This window comes from Astatotilapia calliptera, chromosome 18, assembly GCF_900246225.1.
Source record: "Astatotilapia calliptera chromosome 18, fAstCal1.2, whole genome shotgun sequence".
In the NCBI taxonomy this organism is placed as follows: Eukaryota; Metazoa; Chordata; class Actinopteri; order Cichliformes; family Cichlidae; genus Astatotilapia; species Astatotilapia calliptera.
In genome coordinates this window covers 32,763,539-32,784,183 of record NC_039319.1, presented here as the reverse complement: position 1 = coordinate 32,784,183, position 20,645 = coordinate 32,763,539, and the positions used below count along the sequence as shown (strand labels likewise).

The 20,645-nt window shown below is 43.7% G+C and overlaps 1 protein-coding gene across 3 annotated transcripts in view; it reads left to right on the top strand.

The window, feature by feature from the left end:
• The first annotated feature begins 324 nt into the window (after positions 1-324).
• The window catches only part of chd7 (chromodomain helicase DNA binding protein 7), a 70,239-nt gene continuing 49,918 nt past the window's right edge, over positions 325-20,645 (top strand). For 2 of the 3 annotated variants that reach the window (XM_026150874.1, XM_026150872.1), the window contains exons 1-3: positions 325-704; positions 18,036-19,616; positions 20,023-20,354. In XM_026150874.1, coding sequence (XP_026006659.1) covers positions 18,155-19,616; positions 20,023-20,354 — 1,794 coding nt within the window. In that variant the 5' untranslated portion in view covers positions 325-704; positions 18,036-18,154. Of the gene's footprint in view, positions 705-8,439; positions 8,800-18,035; positions 19,617-20,022; positions 20,355-20,645 lie in introns of those variants that run through there. The other variant, XM_026150873.1, reaches the window with a different exon arrangement.

Sequence of the window (20,645 nt, the reverse complement as noted above, 5' to 3'; positions counted from 1 at the left end):
TACACATATACATTCAGGTATTTTTCTAACCTACACCTTCACCTAAATATTATATAAATGATTAGAAGAATTTAAAGTTGTTCACAATGATAAACATTAGGGCACATACCCCAAAACCTTCTAATTTTTTTAGAATCTTATCTTAGGTTTCTAACCGAGTTTATGCTTTCCATTGTTTGTTTGTTTTAAATAAAAATGCATTTAAAATATATATTTAAAAATACGCCTAATTTCTACGGTTTTATTCAGAAGCTCCTTTTCTAAATGACGCCCCAGTTATTTTTTTCCATCCCCTAATGAGAACTTACGGGCACGGCCGGGTCAGTGACCGCGCACGCTGCCTGTTTATCTGTATGAGAGGTCCTCGGGAGCGCGCCCCCCCTGGCCGAGGAAGGTGAGCGAGTGTCTGGAGGGGAGGACTCGGGAGCGCGACCAGCCGAGGGATCGATCGGATTAAACTCGATTTGAGTGAAATTAACACAAAGGAGAGAAGAGCAACGCACAGTAGTCGGCGAGGTCGCGGATGCGAGATACGCCGGAGAAATAATTCATGAAAAACACGAAACTTGAACTTTTTTCCCTCTGTTTATTTATATTTCAAACTGAAAAGGACCACCGTGGATTTTTTTCAAGCAAGCGGAGATACTAACCCTACTAACGAGGAGTTGATTTGATAAAGAGCCCGAAGTGACCGAGCTTGTTGGGTAAGCTAACAAATGTCCCTTTTCACTGAGTGCATTTAAGAAAAAATTCGAACAGATTTTGGCACAAGTGCAATGCTTCCATAATAACACAGGGTCCTGAATTAAAATCGTTTATATTCTTTCTGAATAGCAAGTTTTCCATACTTTTTCAGCACAATCGGACTCTTTAATCCGCCCAGTGAGTTGTGGTTTTTAGACCGACGAGCATTTCTTTCAGGGCAAACTCGCGGGGAAGGTTCTGTTTTAGACTGCAGGTTTATTTCGCATCTGTTTTATTTTTTTCTTTCAGTAGAAAGTCATTGAAGGTCCGTGTAGCTGCCATGCCGACATGCTAACAATAGCAAGTTTAGCTTTGCCACCCGCAGCATCGCTCACTCACACAGACGCACAACAGTCCCATTAGTTAGTTGAAAAGTGGAAAGAAAAATGTCCAGCACAACACTGAGAGCCTCGTAGTTTCTGAGTCAGTTCCTCAGACAACTTATCGTCCTGTGTAATATAAAACTTGAACTTAGTTCATTTTTAAAGTGTGTGTGTGTTAGCCCTGTTAGCTAATTGTGTTGAAGCTTCTAGGAGACACGAGGTGGCTCGAGCGTAGAGGTGAGTCACTAGCCGACTGAATGAGCGGAGCACCGAGGGAGATTCCCAGCGGAGAATACTTGGCAGAAATCTCCAAAAACGCCGCACACTGGCTCAATTGCACCATTTAACAATGAAAGTATAAATAATAGTTTGATTTCAATAGAATTGTAGTGTTTTGTGGTTAAGGGGACAGTGTTAAGAATGTGTAGTAGTCGGTAGTTTTATTGGACGAAAGGGACAGAGCAGTGGAGGAGAGGAGGGGGGAAGCTGTGAGGCCAGGCGGTCATTCCATACAACCGTGTTTTTCTTGTTGTTTTTACCATGCCTTGTGTTATCAAAACACTTTGGAATGTGCTGAAAAAATTGTCCTACTCGTGTACAGCTTTGGAGTGGCGGAGAAAGTATTTTACTTTAACAAAAAAAACGAGATGAGCGAATCGTTCCCTGGTCCGAAACGACGTGCGAAATACCGCTGATAGGCTAATTAGCTTTGCTAGCCGCTGGAGGTTGGCCCAGCGCTAGGACACAGAAGTTCAGCTAGCCTGCTAGCCAGCTCTCATCCTCATTGTGTACGGGCAAAGACCACTTATTAGCCCCACCGGGCTAGCTACTAACCTGCTCGAAACGGTTATCGATCAGTGCATAGCTCTTGGGCAAGGGAATTAACTTTGCTTCTTTTTTCACTTCACTTTTTGACGAGGTAAAAATGCAAAGTTACATTACAGATCCTCCTTAGGTCTTTCCGCCTTTCGGCTTTTGTTAGGAGCACTTGTTTGTTGTGTTACATTGTATCCGGCGACCGAAGTTTGGTTACACTTACAACTCCACTTGTTACTCGATGTGGAAGGGGGGAAAGGCAGTCCTAAACACCTGCCCTTGTAGTTCCACTGACACATCTTTACCATATACTAAAACCGTATTTTTTTCTTTGTACAGTCTTAACTTAATTGCGTGTGTTTCTTGCGCTATCCTGTTCTCTTTCCCCATTATGTGTTCTGTAATCGGCCAACTTGCATAATGGTCACCCTGCCGCTCTCACGCAACTCTGGCACTAAATCTCTGGAAAATAACCGAGCTTGGTCCCCCCTCAGAAACACGCGCTCGTTTTCTATTCGTTTTTACTTTGTGGTTTTAGTCAGTGCGACACATTTCAGTAGATTTGTGCTGGGTCTTTATGTTTTTTCCTCCCGTTTCCCATAGAGGCAGGAGCTGCTATACCCCCACCACTACCACCTTGTGTCTTTGAGCCAAGATGGCAGCTAGTCATGTTTAGCGGGCCACAGAGGGAGAGATAAGAGGCCCTGACCACACACACACACACACACACACACACACAACAGATGCTCAGCACTATTTGGTCTCTCTCCCCTCTCTCTCACTGCCCTTTTTTGTGGTAAAATTTGAGCCCCCCTCCCAGCTGCAAGGCTGACTTAGTTTGCTAGAGACAGTTAGTCTTGGCTAACCTGAGACTTTTACATAAAGTTAGATTCCCCTCCCTTTGACAACGTGTGCAGAGGTGAATTTTTTAATTTTGCACATATTTAGATTGATTTACTAAAGTAGACACAATGGTTGTTATTTTTTTAGAGTAGCCCTTTCCCCCCGTTTAAATAGTTCTGACTTAAGTTTGAAGTATGTGGAAGTCATGCTGATTACCCTCGAGTTGTCTTAATTTTGGCTGGTGAGTGTGCATTATTCACTCAAAGAGCCAAATAATACAACCATTAACATTTGAAACTTCATGAAGCAAGTTGCCGGTAAATCTGTTTGTCGCGTTGTCATAAACTCTTTGTTCCACTAAAAACACAAAGCAGAATCTGCCCTCTTGTCTCATTTTTAACTCTAAAAGATGGGGATTCTGTGAGATTGAGGAGTTTTTCTGTTTCCTATTTTTGGTGGTGGTCCCAGCATGGCCACATCTAGGGAAATCCCTGCCACCTTACAGTGGGGCTAAGATTGGGGCATACACCACACATACAGTGAAATGCAATTTTAAGATAGCTCTGCTCAGAATGATGCAATCAAATTTCCGTGCTTATAGCTGTACACTGATGCTCATTGTCGCCATGTATGCCCTCCCCCATTATCTATATTCAGTGATTTTTAATGAACATCTGTCTGTGCAACTTTACCCTGATCCATTATTTTAACTTTGACACTTTCTTTGGAGCAGGTGCCCATCAGTTTGTCATGATTTTGAATAAGCCTACTCCCTGTTGTTGTGGTCTATGAATCATTAGTGTGGTCAGTGTTGGTTATCTGGACATTTCACTTTTGGTGTGCAGTCATCTGATGACCTTTTCACCAGCTCTTGCTACTTTCATGCTGTGAAGAATAGTTCAGATTAATATGGCTAAACTTACACAAGTGTACGCAAAAATGACAGATGAGGAGAAACTAAAGACAAACGAGAGGAGAAATCAGAAGTAAACTTGTTGGCATGTGGGAGAACACTGACATTTTTGTATTATGCTGGTTAAAGTGACATTTGTTAACATGTTGGGCCTTCCTCTCTCAGTTTAATGTACACACGATTATTGAGAGGATGGGAAATCTGGATGTAACAAGTTCATAATTTCTCAGCCTCATTTCTCAAAATGCTAAAAAGCAACTTTAATATCAAAGGCGCATTTTCACTTTCAGCATTGCACCTACTGCCCCGAAGTGATTTTTGTGTCTGACTTAATGCATTAGCACCCACTCTCTTGGTCTGTCGAAGTGTTGAAGTTATCTTACACACTCAGTGGGGTTAACAGTGCAAATAAAGTATTGACCACAAAAAGGAAGTGCTAGATTCTTGCCTGTGTTGCAATTAAATCTGAGTGCGAAGCAGAGTGACTTGTCTGGAGGGTGATCTTGATTTGGCACGTGGGGTGCTCTTCAGTGGTTAGGCTCTTTAAAAGCTCTGTAAATGCATTTTAGTGTGAACGTTCCTCCCTGTCTTGATTTGTGTTCACCTGCCTGCAGGTTGGCCAGGTGATCTATGAAGCTGCCTCTGCAGACTCACTCGTCCCACACTCACAGACTCCCATTGTAACCAGTAACTGGTTTATCTAAGCCTCTTTTCCACTAGTACTGCCTCGACTCTACTCGGTTTTTGGTTGTTTTCCACTTCAGTAGAGTACCACCTAACGTGGTCTATGCAGCTGAAAGTTCCAAGATGCCATTTGTCACATTTTCCGATCTACTCAGCTCACTTGGAACCCCAGCAAAGCAGGTACTAAAAAAGTACCTGGTACCAGGTAATACTACCAAATGGAAAACCACAATAGCTGACTAGGTACTAGTGAGAAAGGGCTCCTAGTGAACTGAAAATGTTTTAAGGGACTCACTGGAGAGGCAGCCGAATGACAGAAAGGACCAGGCCAGCTTGAAGGTAGGGAAACATCAGATAGCGTGGGCTTAGCTGGTTAGCAGCACCTGAACTTTAAAAACAGAATACTTCATAAATAAATTATAGTGAGATACAAAAACACAGATTTCAAACAGAAGATGGTGCAGAGAATAGTATCAAGTAGACCAGCATCATAAAAGATGTTTTAGTGGGAGATATGCAAGTCACTCCAGTTGGTCAGCACTTTCAGAATAAAATCAGTAGATAGTGGAAGCAGAAATTTGTCATTTGCCACCTTTAGTCCTGAGATAAGTTGTAATGCCCCAGCTGATGTTTTTCTGGACAGTAGTGTTAAATGGAATAATAATGAGAAATCAAAAAGAAAATTGTTACATTATTTTAAGAGAGCTGACTTGCAGTTAGTAAACAATGGGTCCTGAAACCTTCTAAAATGTTTCTTCTGGATTTTAACCTATGCTCGCAGGAGACGCTCCATGAGGAGCTAGTCTTTCTGTAAGTTTCAGTGAACAGCCTCCAGTTAAGCTCTATAGACACGCTGCGTAGTACAGATAACCTCTGGTTGAACTGTAACAAAAGAAAAATGTATACAATGTTTCTGATGTAGATATGATTTATAACTGAAGATAGGTTATCTTCACAACGTCTTTGTAGAAGTGGAGCTTACGAGAAAAATAACTTTTTCTCATGTATTAAAGAACAGCTGCTTGTTTATGGGAACGTCTGTGGCGTTAAGAGCTGATGCATTGCAGGCATTTTTGAAATCCATTTGAGGTCAGCGGAGGTTTCGCTGTAGTTATGTAGTTGAAAGTAATGATGAAAAGCACTCACTCTCTCTCACTGGACACACAAGCGCACATAAGATGGATGACACTGATTGCCCGGCCAAAACTGAACTGAGTGGATTGTCTGCAGGTTAGCTAGCAGCAGGTAATGCAGCGCACTGGACAATCTGGTGCTGAAAGGTTGCTGTTGGGTGTCTGAATCAGATTACTGTTGTTTGTTAGGGGGGCCATTTTGTCTCCTATCATCATGTGTCATAGATGGCACTTCTGTTAGTGGGGATGAGAAGTGGTGCTGTTGTTTGCCTCCATCTCTTTCATCTTCGCTATCTATTGCTCCACCTCCACCCCTCAGCCACCCACCCACTCCCTTTCTGCCCCCCTCTGCATAAGCCTACCTCCTTTTTTTTCTAGTCTTCTTTCTCACCCTTTGCATCTCTCTTTCTCACTCTCCATCTTTGCCTGGCTGTCTGTTTTCTCCCCCGCCCTCCGTCCAGCGCTCTCATTTCCAGCCAAAAGGTTAGCGGGGGTCTTTAGCACTGTGGTGACATTCAAAACTGAGTGTCATCACTGTGTCTACTGCTTTCTCTCATCCTTCCCTCTCACCTGTCTCTCCCTCTGCCCCCTCCTTCTCTTCTGCGCCTGCCTCCCCCATCCTCCTCCTGCAGCGAGGGCCTTCTGGACCAAGTGCTGTGCCTAGGAGAGAGGCTGGCATTAATACAGCTCTCAAGTGTTTGTGTGTGGGCTGTACGTGTGTTCTGTATGTGCTGGAGGAGACGGCCTGTCAAGTATGGGCCTTTTAGTCTGTTGTTGACCTCTGCTGCTGTATATACTTTTGGAATATCCCGTTTCCCCTCTTCAGCTCTTTGCTAACATGGGAAGAAAATAAGCAAAGCTAAATCCAAGGCCTTTCCACTGGTAATATGTGGGAGTTTTGTGTCATCAGCTGCTGATGAATCCTATTGCTGAAAAGCTCCGTCAGCGCCATGCAAAAATCTCATCAGTTTCCCGGCGCTTGCTGTGGTTTAATGGCACTCTTGTGGCATCCACGCATCCTTCTTGCTCATCTTCGATCACCATTTCTCCTCGGTGATTCACGTTGCTGATGAAAGATTAAGTGCTGCTTGCTTTTGGAATCAGCATCCAGTTAGGGAGATGGAATGAAAACAGGATGATGTTAACTACACGTGAAAGAGATTTCAACCAGTAAAGACACTTTCGTAAGAGGTACATAGATCTTTGTTTTTGGCAGATAATATTGGAATTTCCTGAACATGTAAATGACTGATCCTCCGTGAGCCTGGAGGTTTCTTCTTCTTAGAAGGGAGTTCTTCACTGTTGCAAAGTGCTGATCGTAGGACATCATCAGATTGTAGGAGTTCACCTTTTATATGTAGGGTCTTGAACTTTTATAAATATAGATTATAAACCACCCTGACACATTACTGTTGTTGACTAGTTCCATCTACTGTTGGAGTAGGAGTTGGAGTAGACTCTGGAAGTCTTAGCACCTGGGCAGGTGGGGCAAGAAGTGTAGCTATCCAGGCTCAGGGGATTTGGTTCAGACCTGGCTGTCCCATTGGTTGAAAAGGACATGTCGATAGCAGTGACTGACTGAGCAGCAGTGGGGGTTGCATTCTGGAGAGCCTGTTTATCATCAGTGTGTGAGCCTTCCTGTTTGCTCTTGCATAAAGGGATACCTAAGCATTTTGACTTTCATGGGGAATTCACCATGAAAGCCTTTCTTTGGAAGCCTGTGTATTCATGTTTTCTACAAAAATGAAAATCTAGACCGAGAGTCAGGAAAGTACTGCCTGTGATGTTCTTGTTGCTCAGAAGTATTTCCAAAGCTTCGTTTTTGTTTTTTTTTTGGTTTTTTTTTTTGGTCTGAACAGGTATGACAAATCTCTCAACAGCCCCAAAACCACTGGTGGTTTTCTTTCAGCAAGCTGATCTGACTCCCTGCTACTGACAAATCCTGTAGTTTTTGAAAAGACTACTGCTTTTGAACACTTGCAGGGTTTTCCCCAAAGCCTGTAATAGTGGCAGTGTAACACTATGATAAGTCATTTGCATTACCAAGCTACAATTTCCCCCTCACCTGCAGCCGTTTGATCTCCGAACTTCATATCAGCTTATGCCTGCTGCTCTGACTTTCTGATCAAGATTCAAACAACACTGGAATATTCATATTAATGAAGTGGTTTGTTTTAGACACAGGGGACGCCTGTCTCCTTCGGCTCTGAATGCCTACAGCTACAGACTCTGAGGGGTGGTAGGGGAAATACCAGCATTAACTACAGCGCTCATCCTGAAAGCGTCGGTACATGTCGTCTGACTGGGCATTGTGACCTGCCTCCTGATCTGAACTCAATGTGGGTCAGATGCTACAAGTCAAATATTAGTTCAGCCTACTGTATGTATTAAGGTCAGATAAGACACTTAATCTGGTCCCAGTCTATGGCAGAAGTTTTGGAAACTCATTCATCCCTAGAGTTTTAGTACTGCAGAGGACAGGCTGTAGAGTACTTTTAGGAGCTGCAGAGATCTTTTAAAGATGCATCCCTCTGGCTTAATTTATAAATTTGAGACATTTGCTTTATAGGAAAAAAGATACTCCAATGACCTTATTGCATGTGAGGGCCTATCACAATTTAAACCAGCATAAGTCTTTCTTGATTTGCATAAGCTCTTTCCACAGATTCTAAATGCATTCTACAACCATATATATCCAGTGACCTTCTAAGTAGATGAGTGGAGGAAACCCGTCAGCTAAGCACAAATGAAACATTCAGGTTCTTAGGAAGCATTTCTCAGCAGTCTGTTGAAAAAGATTCAAGTCTTTGTCTAAACCTTTGTTCTTGGTTGTGTTTTCCTGTTTGTAGTAAGTGACACAAAGTGTAGAAAAGAAGACTGAGAATCAGTCTAGTCTATTTTGACATCCTACATTTGACATTTGGTTTTGATTTGCTTCACTCTGCTGTTGAGTTTTGATGACTAGAATCTACAGAATTTAGGAATGCCAGTTTCTGTTCAGAAGAAATGTTAACATATAATTACCAATGACTGATACTTGTTGTAAACAGTGTTTTGTACTCATGTAATGGAGTATTATCTCACTATCAGCTGAGATAATGCTAATCGCTAATTCCGCAGTGACACAGACAGAACAGCTTGTGTGTAGCGCTGTGCACGGGAACAGAGAGGAGGGAGCTGGGACGACACACTGTCAAGTTTATTTCCTAGCTCCAGCATGAAGAGAAAGTAATGCATGTAACAGATGGAGAACAAATCATACTTAACCTCATTTACATACACCAATGAATGATTGAGACTCGCCGAATCAGTGAGCACAAATGGATGGATATAAGCTGAACAGGTAAACCGGCACTGAGTCATAGCATTTGCCTGCTTCTTCAGTCCTGTTTTTTAACTTACAAAAATGTCTTTTTAATGCCTTAAAAGGGATTAACAGGAGCTTCAGGGCGATATATAAGGGTTGCAGGGTTAGGTACTTATTTGTTGCGAAGCCAGTACCGTGTTTGTCTTCACCCTTCAGCTCTTACTAGTGGTTGATGTTCATGACTCATAACAACACGTTGTAAGGAGTTCAAAGAGGTCGGCAGAGTTCTCGTTTCAGCAACATTACAGTATTAAACAGTTCTCATAAATGTTAACCTGGCTATTGATTATTTAATTCTCAAATCAGGAGAACCGTGTAAGATATGTTACCTAAATCAATGGTTGGAACTTTTGAGCTGACCATCAGTGTGATGGTTCCCCACCCTGGTAATGTGCTGGCAGAAACCCTGGTATTGGCAACAGATTGGTGTCTCGAAAAATTTGGAAGCTTCAGTTATAGCTTTGGTTTAAAGAACTCAAAAATCCTGTTTAGGCCCGAAAACCTACTAAACCCACTAGAATCTTTAAACTATTTGGCCAATATTTCTGGGCATATATGTGTCACTTTTTAAATAGGCTTGCTTAAACCAGTGATTTTCAGGGAGCATATAGCTTCACAAACCACATGACAGGTTCTTTAGCTCAGTGAGCACAGAGACATGCACTCTTTCTCTCTTAGCAGGTTCCTTGGCTACCCCCTGTGGCCTACTTCTTTCTCTCCCTCCCTCTCCTGTGTCTGTCTCTCAGCCTCTGTCTTCTGGGATCAGACTGAGAGCCGGCCAGTGGTTTTTCCTACCACATGGTAAAGGCAGGGAACAGATTGGATAAACACAGCCCTTTCCTGCTGACCCACCGCCACCACCCACCCCCTTCTCCAGTCTCTCTCACACACACAAACGCAAACCAACACACACAGTGTCCATTAACAAAGCAGCCGTGCGTAAAATAACCAGATTTTCTTTAGCTTCACTGCTTCTTTCTCTTTTCGCCTTGCTCTCTTGGCCCCCCTCATCGCCACCCCGTCAACCCCCACCTCCTCTTCTTTCTTCCTTCCTTCCGGCCCTCAAATCCCAGCCCCAAACACACGGCCATGCATCCCCTCACTTGAGCGTAATTACACACACAGCTAGCCAGCTCTTGCACGCTGTCCTCCATTTGGGAACAAAGGTATAAATTATAGTGGCTTAGATCCTGGTGGTAATGGGAGGTGGGTGGGTGCACACGTGTCCTGCAGATGAAGAGGGAGATCATTTGCTTTTTAAAAAAAAAAAAAAAAAATCCCCCCCACCCCGGAGGTGTTTAGTGAAGTTGCGCTTGCTAAGGCACTGGTGTAGTTTACTCTTTGGCTTGGTTTTATTTGTCTGTACCTGTCTGTGCCTCAGAGGAAACATGGTGTTGTTGACATGGCAGAGATTTCCTGTAGTAAAGCCTGGAGGCTACAGACAGTTTAGCTGCCAAACTGTCGACGGCACAGACAGAACTGTATTGAGCCACTGTTGGCTAATCTCCCTCCCTCACACCCCTCCTTCACCGCAGGCTGACGCTGCATGCACCAAGTGATTTGCAGTCATTTTGGTCAAGTGTAATAGATGTTAACAAATAAAAACCAGCAAGTGTCTATAATAGTGGAGAGGAAAAAGAGTAGAGGAAACCACTAAAATGAGGCCTGTGGATCGAGAAGGTGACAGCCCCATGCAAATCGTCAACATCTCGAGATTTCTCTGGAGTGTTTAAAATGACAACTTCAATAGGTGTTCAGAAATGTTTACAGAGCAGGAAAAAGGTGAGGTGTGCCTGCTGCCTGCGGGTTTTCATTCCAGCCCAGTTTACACCAGGTGACGTCACTCCCAAACATGCCTTCACGCCGACGGGAAGAACATATCAGTTAGATCACCTGACGTGGGTGATTGTCTGCACTGAAAACTTGGAGACTTGTCACGCTGTGTTTTGTTAAATGGACAACAGATATATGATATGTGTAAAATGCTCAATATACAGAAATTGTAAAAAATAAAGTGGGCATTTCTGATTGGGCCTGGCTGCCAGTCTTTTCTTAGAGTTCCTGTTTGGGGTTGTTGTTAAATGAAAGCCCATCTCTAATGCATTACAGTGAAAGGCTGTGTAATGCCTCCGGCAGCCAGAGAAGGCCATTCAGTTGCACTAACTTGGCAGTGATATTCTGCGGTTTCGGCTTGGCTGAATGGGTGGCCTCAATAATTGTGGTTTGACAGAGCTGCACAGTCAGTGTGAATTCCTGAGCCTGGCTGGTGATTGCATGTGTATTTTTCAAGTTGGCTGAAACTCATGCATGTATAGTTGGTTAAAACTATACGTACACGAGCCTTTCAGTTGTGTTTTCAGGTGAGGTGGAGCTGGTAATTACGTTATTTGCCTCACAGGCCCGTGCACTCCTCTGACAGTGCCCGAACCAAACCCTTTTCATATTGCTTCTAGCTGTGTGTAAACTGGAGTGTCTGCTGCTTCAAGGTCAGTGTCTTGATACAGTATCTTAGGTTTTATTTTGGGACACGGTTTGCTTGGAGTTGCAACACAAAGAAATGCAAAGGAAAGGCCCTTTCTCTCCCATCCTGACCCTGTCTTAGCTGCCTCCAGTGCTTTCTTTACACTGCACAGAAATTACTAATAAAACCCAGCATTTGTGTGCTGTAGATCATTTTTCACACAAGTTCTCATATTTGACAATGAATTGTTTTAATGACGACTGTTAGATTTGTTGATTTTGTAATTGTCAGTATGGTGAAATTAATCAAACATTAGCCAATATATATAAAATTATAAATATATTTGCAGATAAACATCAGTTAATCTTGTGATAGTGGTAATCAGCCAGGCACATATCGGCTGATAGCGCATTTTGTTGTGCTCTTTTACGTCTCCTTCAGCATTTTATGTCATTTTGTAGATTTGACATTTATCCAAACGCGGTCGAGTTTATCCAGTTTTGATGCTGTTACGCCAGCACATCCTCCAACTCTATATATGAGCAATTAGTGACAGACTGGAGCTAAAATAACATATTTAAGCTGCTCAAAATAGATTTCCCCACTAGTTTCACTTGCCACTTTCTGCTCAGTATGTTTTGTAATTATATTACTCTTGTAATATAATTGATTGATATTCTGGATTTTTGCAGTGTCTTGTGACATGAAAGTGGATCACTTTCTTGTCGTCTTTTTTTCCCATGAAATCTGTTACTGACATTTAATAACATGACAGCAACTAAAAAGGATGTTTACCTTGTTCATCACCATCAATGTTTTTGACTAATGTTTTTCTCTAATACTGAAGTTTTGTTTATCTGAGTCATCCGCCTTCAAACTGACCCCTGTTGTTAAAACCTACATTGACTGTCACCTCTGAAAATGCTGATAACCATCAGTGTGGTGGTGTGAAGCCACATTAAGTGAGCATGAGCTTTCGGCTGTGTTAGTACCTTTCTTTTTTTTATGTCACTGGATGGCTGAGTAAATTTGTTGGATAGGAGGTTGAAGTGCCTACCATACTGCCGATAGCACACAGACTACTTATCAACAGCTTGCCCTGCATCATAAAAATGAGAGGTCTATGTTGTTGTATGTGAGCTGCTAAGGATACTTGCTGTTGAGGGTCAAGCATGAAGGCTCATCACATGCCAAGATACTGATTTGCATAGCTGGGAAGGGACAAAGTGTTTGCTGCTTCATGCTAAACATTGACTGGTATGTATTCAGTTGGCTCAGATGACAGCTTGCTTGTTTGTTTTTATGGGGTTTTTGTTGTTGTTGTTTTTTTAAACGGATACATCTGTGGTGTTCAGTATGGATATATCTGAATTTCTACTTGGCTCCTCAGCATAAGTGTGGTACGGCAGGAGGAGCATAGGGGCCTAAAAGCCTCATCCTTTGATGAGATTTGGCATTTAAAGTGGCACACTGGTCGCTCACCTAATTCCCTGTGCAATGACAGCTGGGCCAAACTGTGCACGTGTTTTCATATATGTATGTCACTGTGTGATCTCTGCAAGAACTCAAGTTTGGGCTAAAACTGCAAAGAAAGTGGTACAGAAAGTTTAAATCAAGAGAACAAGGAGTTTGTCTTTTCCATGACTGAAGCAGGTTTCACAGAGGGATGAACAGATACGCTAGAGAGATGGAGGATGAAATAAAGAGCAAGATGAAGTGTATCCTGCTCCATCCACTCGTTGCAGACGAGTGTTATCTTGTGGGAGGCTAAGTTCTAAATGCCAGACAAGAAATGAGGAGGATGAGTGGAGCAAAGGAGCCTCGAGACACACACACACACGTGCAACTGCGCTGTTCTCTCACACACACATAGATGGCTCAAGTAAGTGCTTATATAGCTACATTTATTTAGTAATGTGGGATTCACTCATATGTAGAGTGTGTGTGACAGGAAATCAGTTACCCTCACACTAGTTTGCTGCAAAGGATGTGACATTACACTCAATTACTCTCACCTGAGACACAGACACAAGTAGAAAGCTTTCCTTCCTGTAGTGACTGAAATGCACTGCGTTTCCGAGCTGCTGTATTCTTGGTAATCTAGTAGCTGAACACAATTTTTTTTTTTTTCTTCTTCTAATGCAACACTTGATGTGCTGCTTTAAGAACACGCAGCACATTGGCCTTAGCTGCCATGCAATGTTTGAATGACTTATACAAAAGCAACTAGACATGGCATAATATCTTTTCCTTATTTTCTGTCATAGTGTTACATTGGTGGAGACTCATTTTAAACACGGACAATTTTTCAAAGGAGTTTAATCTATGTACAATTAATCCTAGTGAGTCAGATGCTTATGATTCACACTGCTCTACTCAGAGGAGATATCCTACTTTGGTCTTCTCAGGCACACAGCCCTGCCCCTCTTAAACTTGCGGTTTAAGAGGGGCAGCCAATCAAATGTTGACTTGAAGTGTACGAAGCTGTAGAGGTTGCTTCCCAAATATGAAATGAATAAGGATCATTTTGACCTGTGTATCATGCATAGCTAACGGTTCAAGAACAAAAGTGGACACACAAATGTACGTTCACTCTCTGGTTATTGAGTTTGAAGTTTGAACCTGCTGAACTTCAGTGTGCACCAGCAGGCATGTCCATGTTTACTGTTTATAGTAATGCCCTACTGGAGCTAGCAAAAATATAGCTGACCGAGTGAAAAGCTTTTATAGGTGTTTCTACTTCTTTATGGAAACACATCTCAACCAGGGATCTTAAAAAGGGGCAAAGGGCGTGTCTGAGTTTTGTGCAAAGTTAGCAAATTCTACAAGAAAAGTGCTGTCAGCTTGACACAAACAGTATCAGATCTCCTTTATAGACCAAGGTCAGTGAATTCCCCATTTATCATTGGTCCTGTCCAGTATATGATACTGATAACTGATGTGTATTTAGAATCAAGTTTCCAAGTTCTTATTTGTAATCCAGAGGCCCTGTCTCAACACATGCATGTCAAATTTATTTTCATTCCTGTTCCCTCTGACTAACACTCTGCTGTGTAAGTCACAACTGTACAGTTTTGCCATTAGGACAACGTGCAGATATTTGGAGACTCCATCCAGGTGTGGCAGAATAAGTTGCGTTACTGGCAGAAGAGTGAAATAATTAATTCAGATGAATTGTTATCCTTGTAAATTAAATTCACATGTTCAGAAGTCTAAATTACCAATTAGTGATTTTTAATTGATGATTAAACTAGTTTTCAGGAACACGGGGAAAAAACACATTACATCAACCCTGCATGAAAAGTCAACTGTGCTTGAGACGAGCTTAAATGTGCTTATTTTATATATAGTTATAGAAATATATAGCTATAATTTCAGAAGAGGAGGAGACTCGGATTGTAAACAAACATGTTACTGTCTGTAAAGCCATTCAGGTGTTAGCAGCTCTCCTCCCTGCAATTCAGTCACTTAATACTAAAAACCAACTGACCAAGACTAACAGATTTCCTGCTTTACAGGACAGATATAGTATTTTTGTCACTGGCGACTGGCACTTTGTCAGAAATGGCTCCAGGTAAAGCAGTGAAAATGTTCTCAATATAAAGTTAAACTCTTGTTGACGAAACTACCACTAGTTTAAGTCTTGGATGCCTTTGCATTTTGCCGTAATAAGCTCTTTGTTCGTACAGGCAGCTTGTTTACGGCTCATAGGTATGGAGGAAAGGACTCTTAATGCTATTTACACAACAAGAGTGGATGCTCCCAGCTGGCATCTTGGAGTTTTGCAACAGAAAGGCTCAAGGCTTAGAGGAGAGCTTTTTCACTGTAGCGCTGTGTCATGCTAATGTCATGTTACTTAGTGAATGGCTTTAGTTTATAAGGGTATTGTCACCCAAAAAGCAGACATTAAAGAGTATGCAAAGAGACTTTGAGGAATCACATCTGGTTACAAATAACTTGTGCTTGTTAGTCTCAAACGTTAACTTTTAGATTCTTGAAACTTTTCAAACAAAAAAAGTCTTGGATTAGTTTAAAAGTATCACTTTGACTTCTGTGTTTTAACTGAGTAGAACGTGGTAGTTTTTACAGCATTCAGAGTTTCTGGCAATAGCAGATGGTGGGAGCAGTGAAAGGATGTTGGACCAATCAGTTCTAACAGTTTTATCCTCTCGAGTAAAGCTGAAGAGAAAACATCTGCCTGGTGACAGGAAGCAGCAGGCTTTATGTGAAGTGTGGTCATATTTTTGACAAAACAGTAGCAGAAGTGCTGCTTCTCTGCCATGCAGACTGCACCAAATGTAGGCCCAGCTCTGTGATAGGCACGTGAGCCAGTCCAGGATGCACCCCATGCTGTGATAGACCTCAGCAGGCTGTATGCTCAGACCTAGTTAGCCCGCAGTGAGAGGTGCTTCACTAAATCTGACGATTTGGAATGTCAGTTGCCTACTTTGATTATTTGTGTGGGCACGAGGAGTTTTACAGTGCCAAATATTTATTAAGAAGGAAAACTTGCTAATGCTTGTGTGCTACTTTACGTGAGTGGAAATAATGACACGTTTTATCCCCGATACCTGCCGAGCTCTATAATGAACCAATATGTGGGAGGGAGGAGTGGAGGAGGATAGAAATGGGGCGAAGGAGTTTGGGGGGGTGGGGAACTCTGTAGCGGCTGGCTGTTGGTTTTTGCAGCGCATAGAAGCAACAAGCAAACCTCCCCCAGTCCTCTCTATCTCCACTACACACACACACACACTTCAAGCATGCTCAGATCCACCTACCTCCATCCTCTCACTCACACTCACTCGCTTGTTACATTGGCCTCTAAGCTTCTCAGATTCCTAATTTTATCACACAAATAATGCTGAGTTCTTAGCAATAAGTTTCCCATACGCATTTTAATCTAGTTTTTTATACAGAGGGAAAGGGAAGCCCACAGGTAGCAGGTGGCTAATTCCCGTACCTTCAAACATCTGCCAGGACTGACTGGTTAGTTAGCCAGCTGAATGAGTTGCTGACTGAAAAGCTAACCACTGACTGACTGGTGTATGGGCAGGCTCTGTGGCCTGTTGGCTTGCTGTTTTCTGGCTGGCTGGATGGCAGCTGCTGCTGTTCAAACAGAGCTGCATCTGCTGGGTCCTTTGTTCTAACACACACACACACACACACACACACACACACACACACACACACACACACACACACACACTCTCTCAATGACTCCAAGTGTGTGTTGGAAAAGAAAGAAGTTCTTTGTTTAGTAAAAATGGAGGTGGGGGATGGTCTCTTGGGGGTGGGGTGATATAGAAAAGTTTGATTCAGTGGTTGCCTTTTAAAAAAAATAATTTTTAACATCTTCGTGTTTTACCTCACCGGATAAACAAATCTTTACGAGTGAGGCCATCATACCATAGTTAATAAAGATGGCAGTTCAGTTCTGCATGCAGAAGAAAAGCATTTTCTAAGAATGGAAAAAGAATCAAAATAAATTGTGTTCTTGGCTTTTACTCCTGAATTCAAAAAGCTACCTTTGTAGAAAATGTCCCTACAAGAAATGTCTAACTTTATACGATACCAACCACGGAGGAGAAAAAATGGTTTTCATGCTCATCTGATTACCCGTTGCTGATCAATACATCTTAGATGCTAGCTTAAACTAAACTGTGTTGTCTCTTTGTACAGGTGATCAGCACCATCAGTACTCCGGTTTATGATATGATTATGTTGTTGCGTGTCCATCAGCAAAAGTTACTGTAGTCTCAGGGGGTTGGGGTTGGGTTGTGTCCTTGGGCAAGACACTTCACCCTACCGCCTACTGGTGTAGGCGATATGGCAGCCTCGCTTCTGTCAGTCTGCCCCAGGGCAGCTGTGGCTACAACCGTAGCTTGCCTCCACCAGTGTGTGAATGCGAGAGTGAATGAATAGTGGCATTGTAAAGCGCTTTGGGTGCCTTGAAAAAGCGCTATATAAATCCTTTTTTTTTTTTAATACATAAATCCAATCCATTATTATTATTATTATTATTATTATTATTATTATTATTATTATTATTAGTGTAACTAGCCTCTAAATCAGTTGCTTTTCCAGTGAGTCTCCACGTCCGTGTGTTGGACTGCAGCTGATGGCTGTACTCCTTGCTCTGCTCTCCACCCTCTGTGAGCTTGGTGTAGCTGAAAATGAACCAGCTCTCCACCTGTTGTAGGTTCTGCTTAGAGCTGCCCTGGAGCAGAGCAGAACAAGGGTTCGTTGACCAGCTGCAGCCTAATATAGTCTAGTTGGAGCAAACCAGATAAGATGCTCTCTAGGTGAGCTGCTGAAGGATGCTGGGGACTCTCACAGCTTTTTAGCAGTGACTAATCATTGGAAATAAGAGTGAGGAGGACTGAGTAATTGTGGATGAAGTCATTCACTCATATTCATCAAAAAATGATAAAACAACTTGCTGAATATAAAGTTAATATGAGAAACTGGTATATTATATTGTTACTGGCATATGGAGTCCTATACCTGTTAATAGTATCACACTACATGAGTAGATTAAGTTAGGTGGCTGTGGATTTACTATGTAAACACTTTATTAATACAGAACTATTGAAGACTAGTTCTGTATCAATTAACAAAGGCAGCATGTGACAGTTCATCGGGGGACTGTTAAAGTAATTTATTTTCATAGTGAAGCATCCAGGAGCTCTTTGCCCTTCTCTGAATACCTGCATTAATTCCACTGTTTCTTTTTCTCTTCCTGTCTCACCAGAAACCTTCATGAGGACCATGGTGGAAAGCTTCAAATTAGCAGCTATCTGATTAGCTTCTCACCGCACAACAAATCTCCCTCCATCCAGTCCCCGCCATCTGTGGGGCCTCCATCCAGTCATGGCGGACCCTGGGATGTTGAGCTTATTCGGGGACGACCCAGGGCTGTTCTCAGATGGGTTAGATGGTTTAGGAGACTGCTTTCCTCAGCAGTCGGTCCCAGGCCAGTCTGCTCCTCTTGCCCAGCAGACAAATTCCGCTCTGAACCATGAACACCAGGGAAGCAGGGGATACCACCAGGGGATGATGCATGGGAGTGGGCCTACCCCAGCACAGCCTAAATTGGGGCAAATGTACGACCATGGCCCGTATACAGGCTATGATCAAGCCGGCACCCCTGGAGGACGAATGATGGCTCAGAATGGCCCCAGCCAGGGTCCCCCAAATGTGAACACGGCTATGAATGGCATGACCTCCCACTACCACAGTAACCCAGCTAACGCTAGCAACCCCCACCATGGGTACCAGGGTGATACTGGAGGAGGAGGAGGAGGTGGGGGAGTTTGGGGCCAGCAGCAGCAGCAGACCAGACCAGCTTATCCACAGGCTCCAGCACAACCAGGGGCTACTCCCAACCAGATGGGAAGCTACCAAATGTCTCAAGGCAATTATGGTGGGATTCAAGGTCCACCCACATCTAATGCAGCCCGCATGAATCAACACTACCCTCCACAGAGCATGGCACCCCCTCCTGCTCAGGACACATCTCACTACTTGGGACATGTTGGAATCGGGGGTAACCAGATGAGACACCCTCAGCCTCAGGCACAATCCCAAGGCTATCCCAATATGGGACACACATCCCGATATCCACACTCCCCATCCAGACAGCCGCCGCACCCCCACCACCAACAAGGCATGGGAGGGTTTGGGGGTACTCAGTACTCTGGCTATCAGCCCCAGTATGGTGCCATAGGACCTGGGATGGGCCAGGCTCCTAATACTAATGTCAGTGCTAATGCCAGCCAGCCCATGGGATCAGGGCAGCTTGGCCAGAGGTTTAACCAGGGAACAGGCCCGGCAGCAGGGCAGCAGGGACAACGATACCCCCCTGGACCACCACACCAAGCCCATCAGACTCATTCTGCCCCAATGCAGCAGCAGGCAGGGCAGCAGAGCCAGCCTATGCACCCCCTAAACCACCCGCAAAATATGTCCCAACCCCAAAACCAAGCCCAGTCCCATCTTGCCCCCCCAGCTCAGGGAACCTACTCCTCTCCTTCATCCATGTCCCCAATGCGGGTTTTGGGAGCCCCGACCCCTCCTCCCGCCCAACAGGGCAGACCTCCTAGCACAGGGCTAGCTGGGCCCCCAGAGGTTGCAGGATACACAGCAATGCATTCTCCACCCAGTGCTATGGCCCATCCACAGAGGACTCCACAAACCCCGCTGCCTGCCCCACACCCTCAACACCAGCAACCCCATAGCATGGCCCCCAGTGCGGGGCAGATGTATCCTGGTATGGGGCCACAGCGTGGTGCACAAATGGGACCAAACAGGCCTCAGCTCCAGCAGCAGCAGGGTAAGCAGTGTTCTGTTCACGGGCTTCACTTTGATCCTTTATTGGCGATCAAGATCAGTTTCTTCAATTTACAAAAGGACAGAACTAGAAACTAAAGCCATCTCCATCATGGTTGTATTGGCTAAATACTGAGTAAAGCTTAAACAGGCACATGATTTGATGCCATGATACTTGAAATGTGACTTTTGTTTAAGAGAAATGATCAAAATATGGAAAAGTAAGAGTATGTCCACATCTGTTTGGGGGGGGGGCATCAAAGTGTTCAGATGAATTTCATTATCAAACACAGGGTAAAAAGGAATACTGCCTTGATTCCATCTAAATAGTTGACAAGGGTGACACGACGATAATGATTCTTTTTTTTGTTTGTTTGTTTTTTCCTTTTTTGTCCTGTTGCTTTATCCAGGGCACGAAGCCCCCGCAAGCCAGGGCGGAGACCAGCGTCTACTCCAGACCCAGCAGCAGGCCTCTCGAAGTGGGCAGCATATGCAGCCGGCACCCATGAGTTTTCAGGGACCGCCTGTTGGTCAACATGGAATCCCGGCTCCAAACCAGGGCCTTGGGCCACCCACTCAGAGCCCTCAGACGCAGCACACACACCTGCCCTCACACCCTCATCACTTGCAGAGCACGCCCCCTCCCCCCAACCAGGCCTCCCACCCGTGGGCACCTCCACCTTCTGCCTCCCACCCACTCTCCTCACCCCCTCTTACCCCACAGAAAGTGCCTCACATACAGGTGAGTCTCCGTCAAACAGACACTTTGATGTGGTAGCAAGGCTGAGTATGTGTGAGTGAGATCAAGACTATGTGCATTTGTTTTCATGTGTGGGTGTATTTTATGTGAATGTTTATTTTTCATGTGGGTGGGGGAATGTGTGTATTTGGAGTGTAAGGGAAGTGTGTATGTGTGTGCAGGAGTGTGTGTGTGTGTGTCTGTACATGACATTTGAGAACACAGCGGTGCATTGGGCACTGGCTCACTGGGGTTTTGTGTATGTTTGTTCATGTTTTTTTTTTTTTTCCTTTT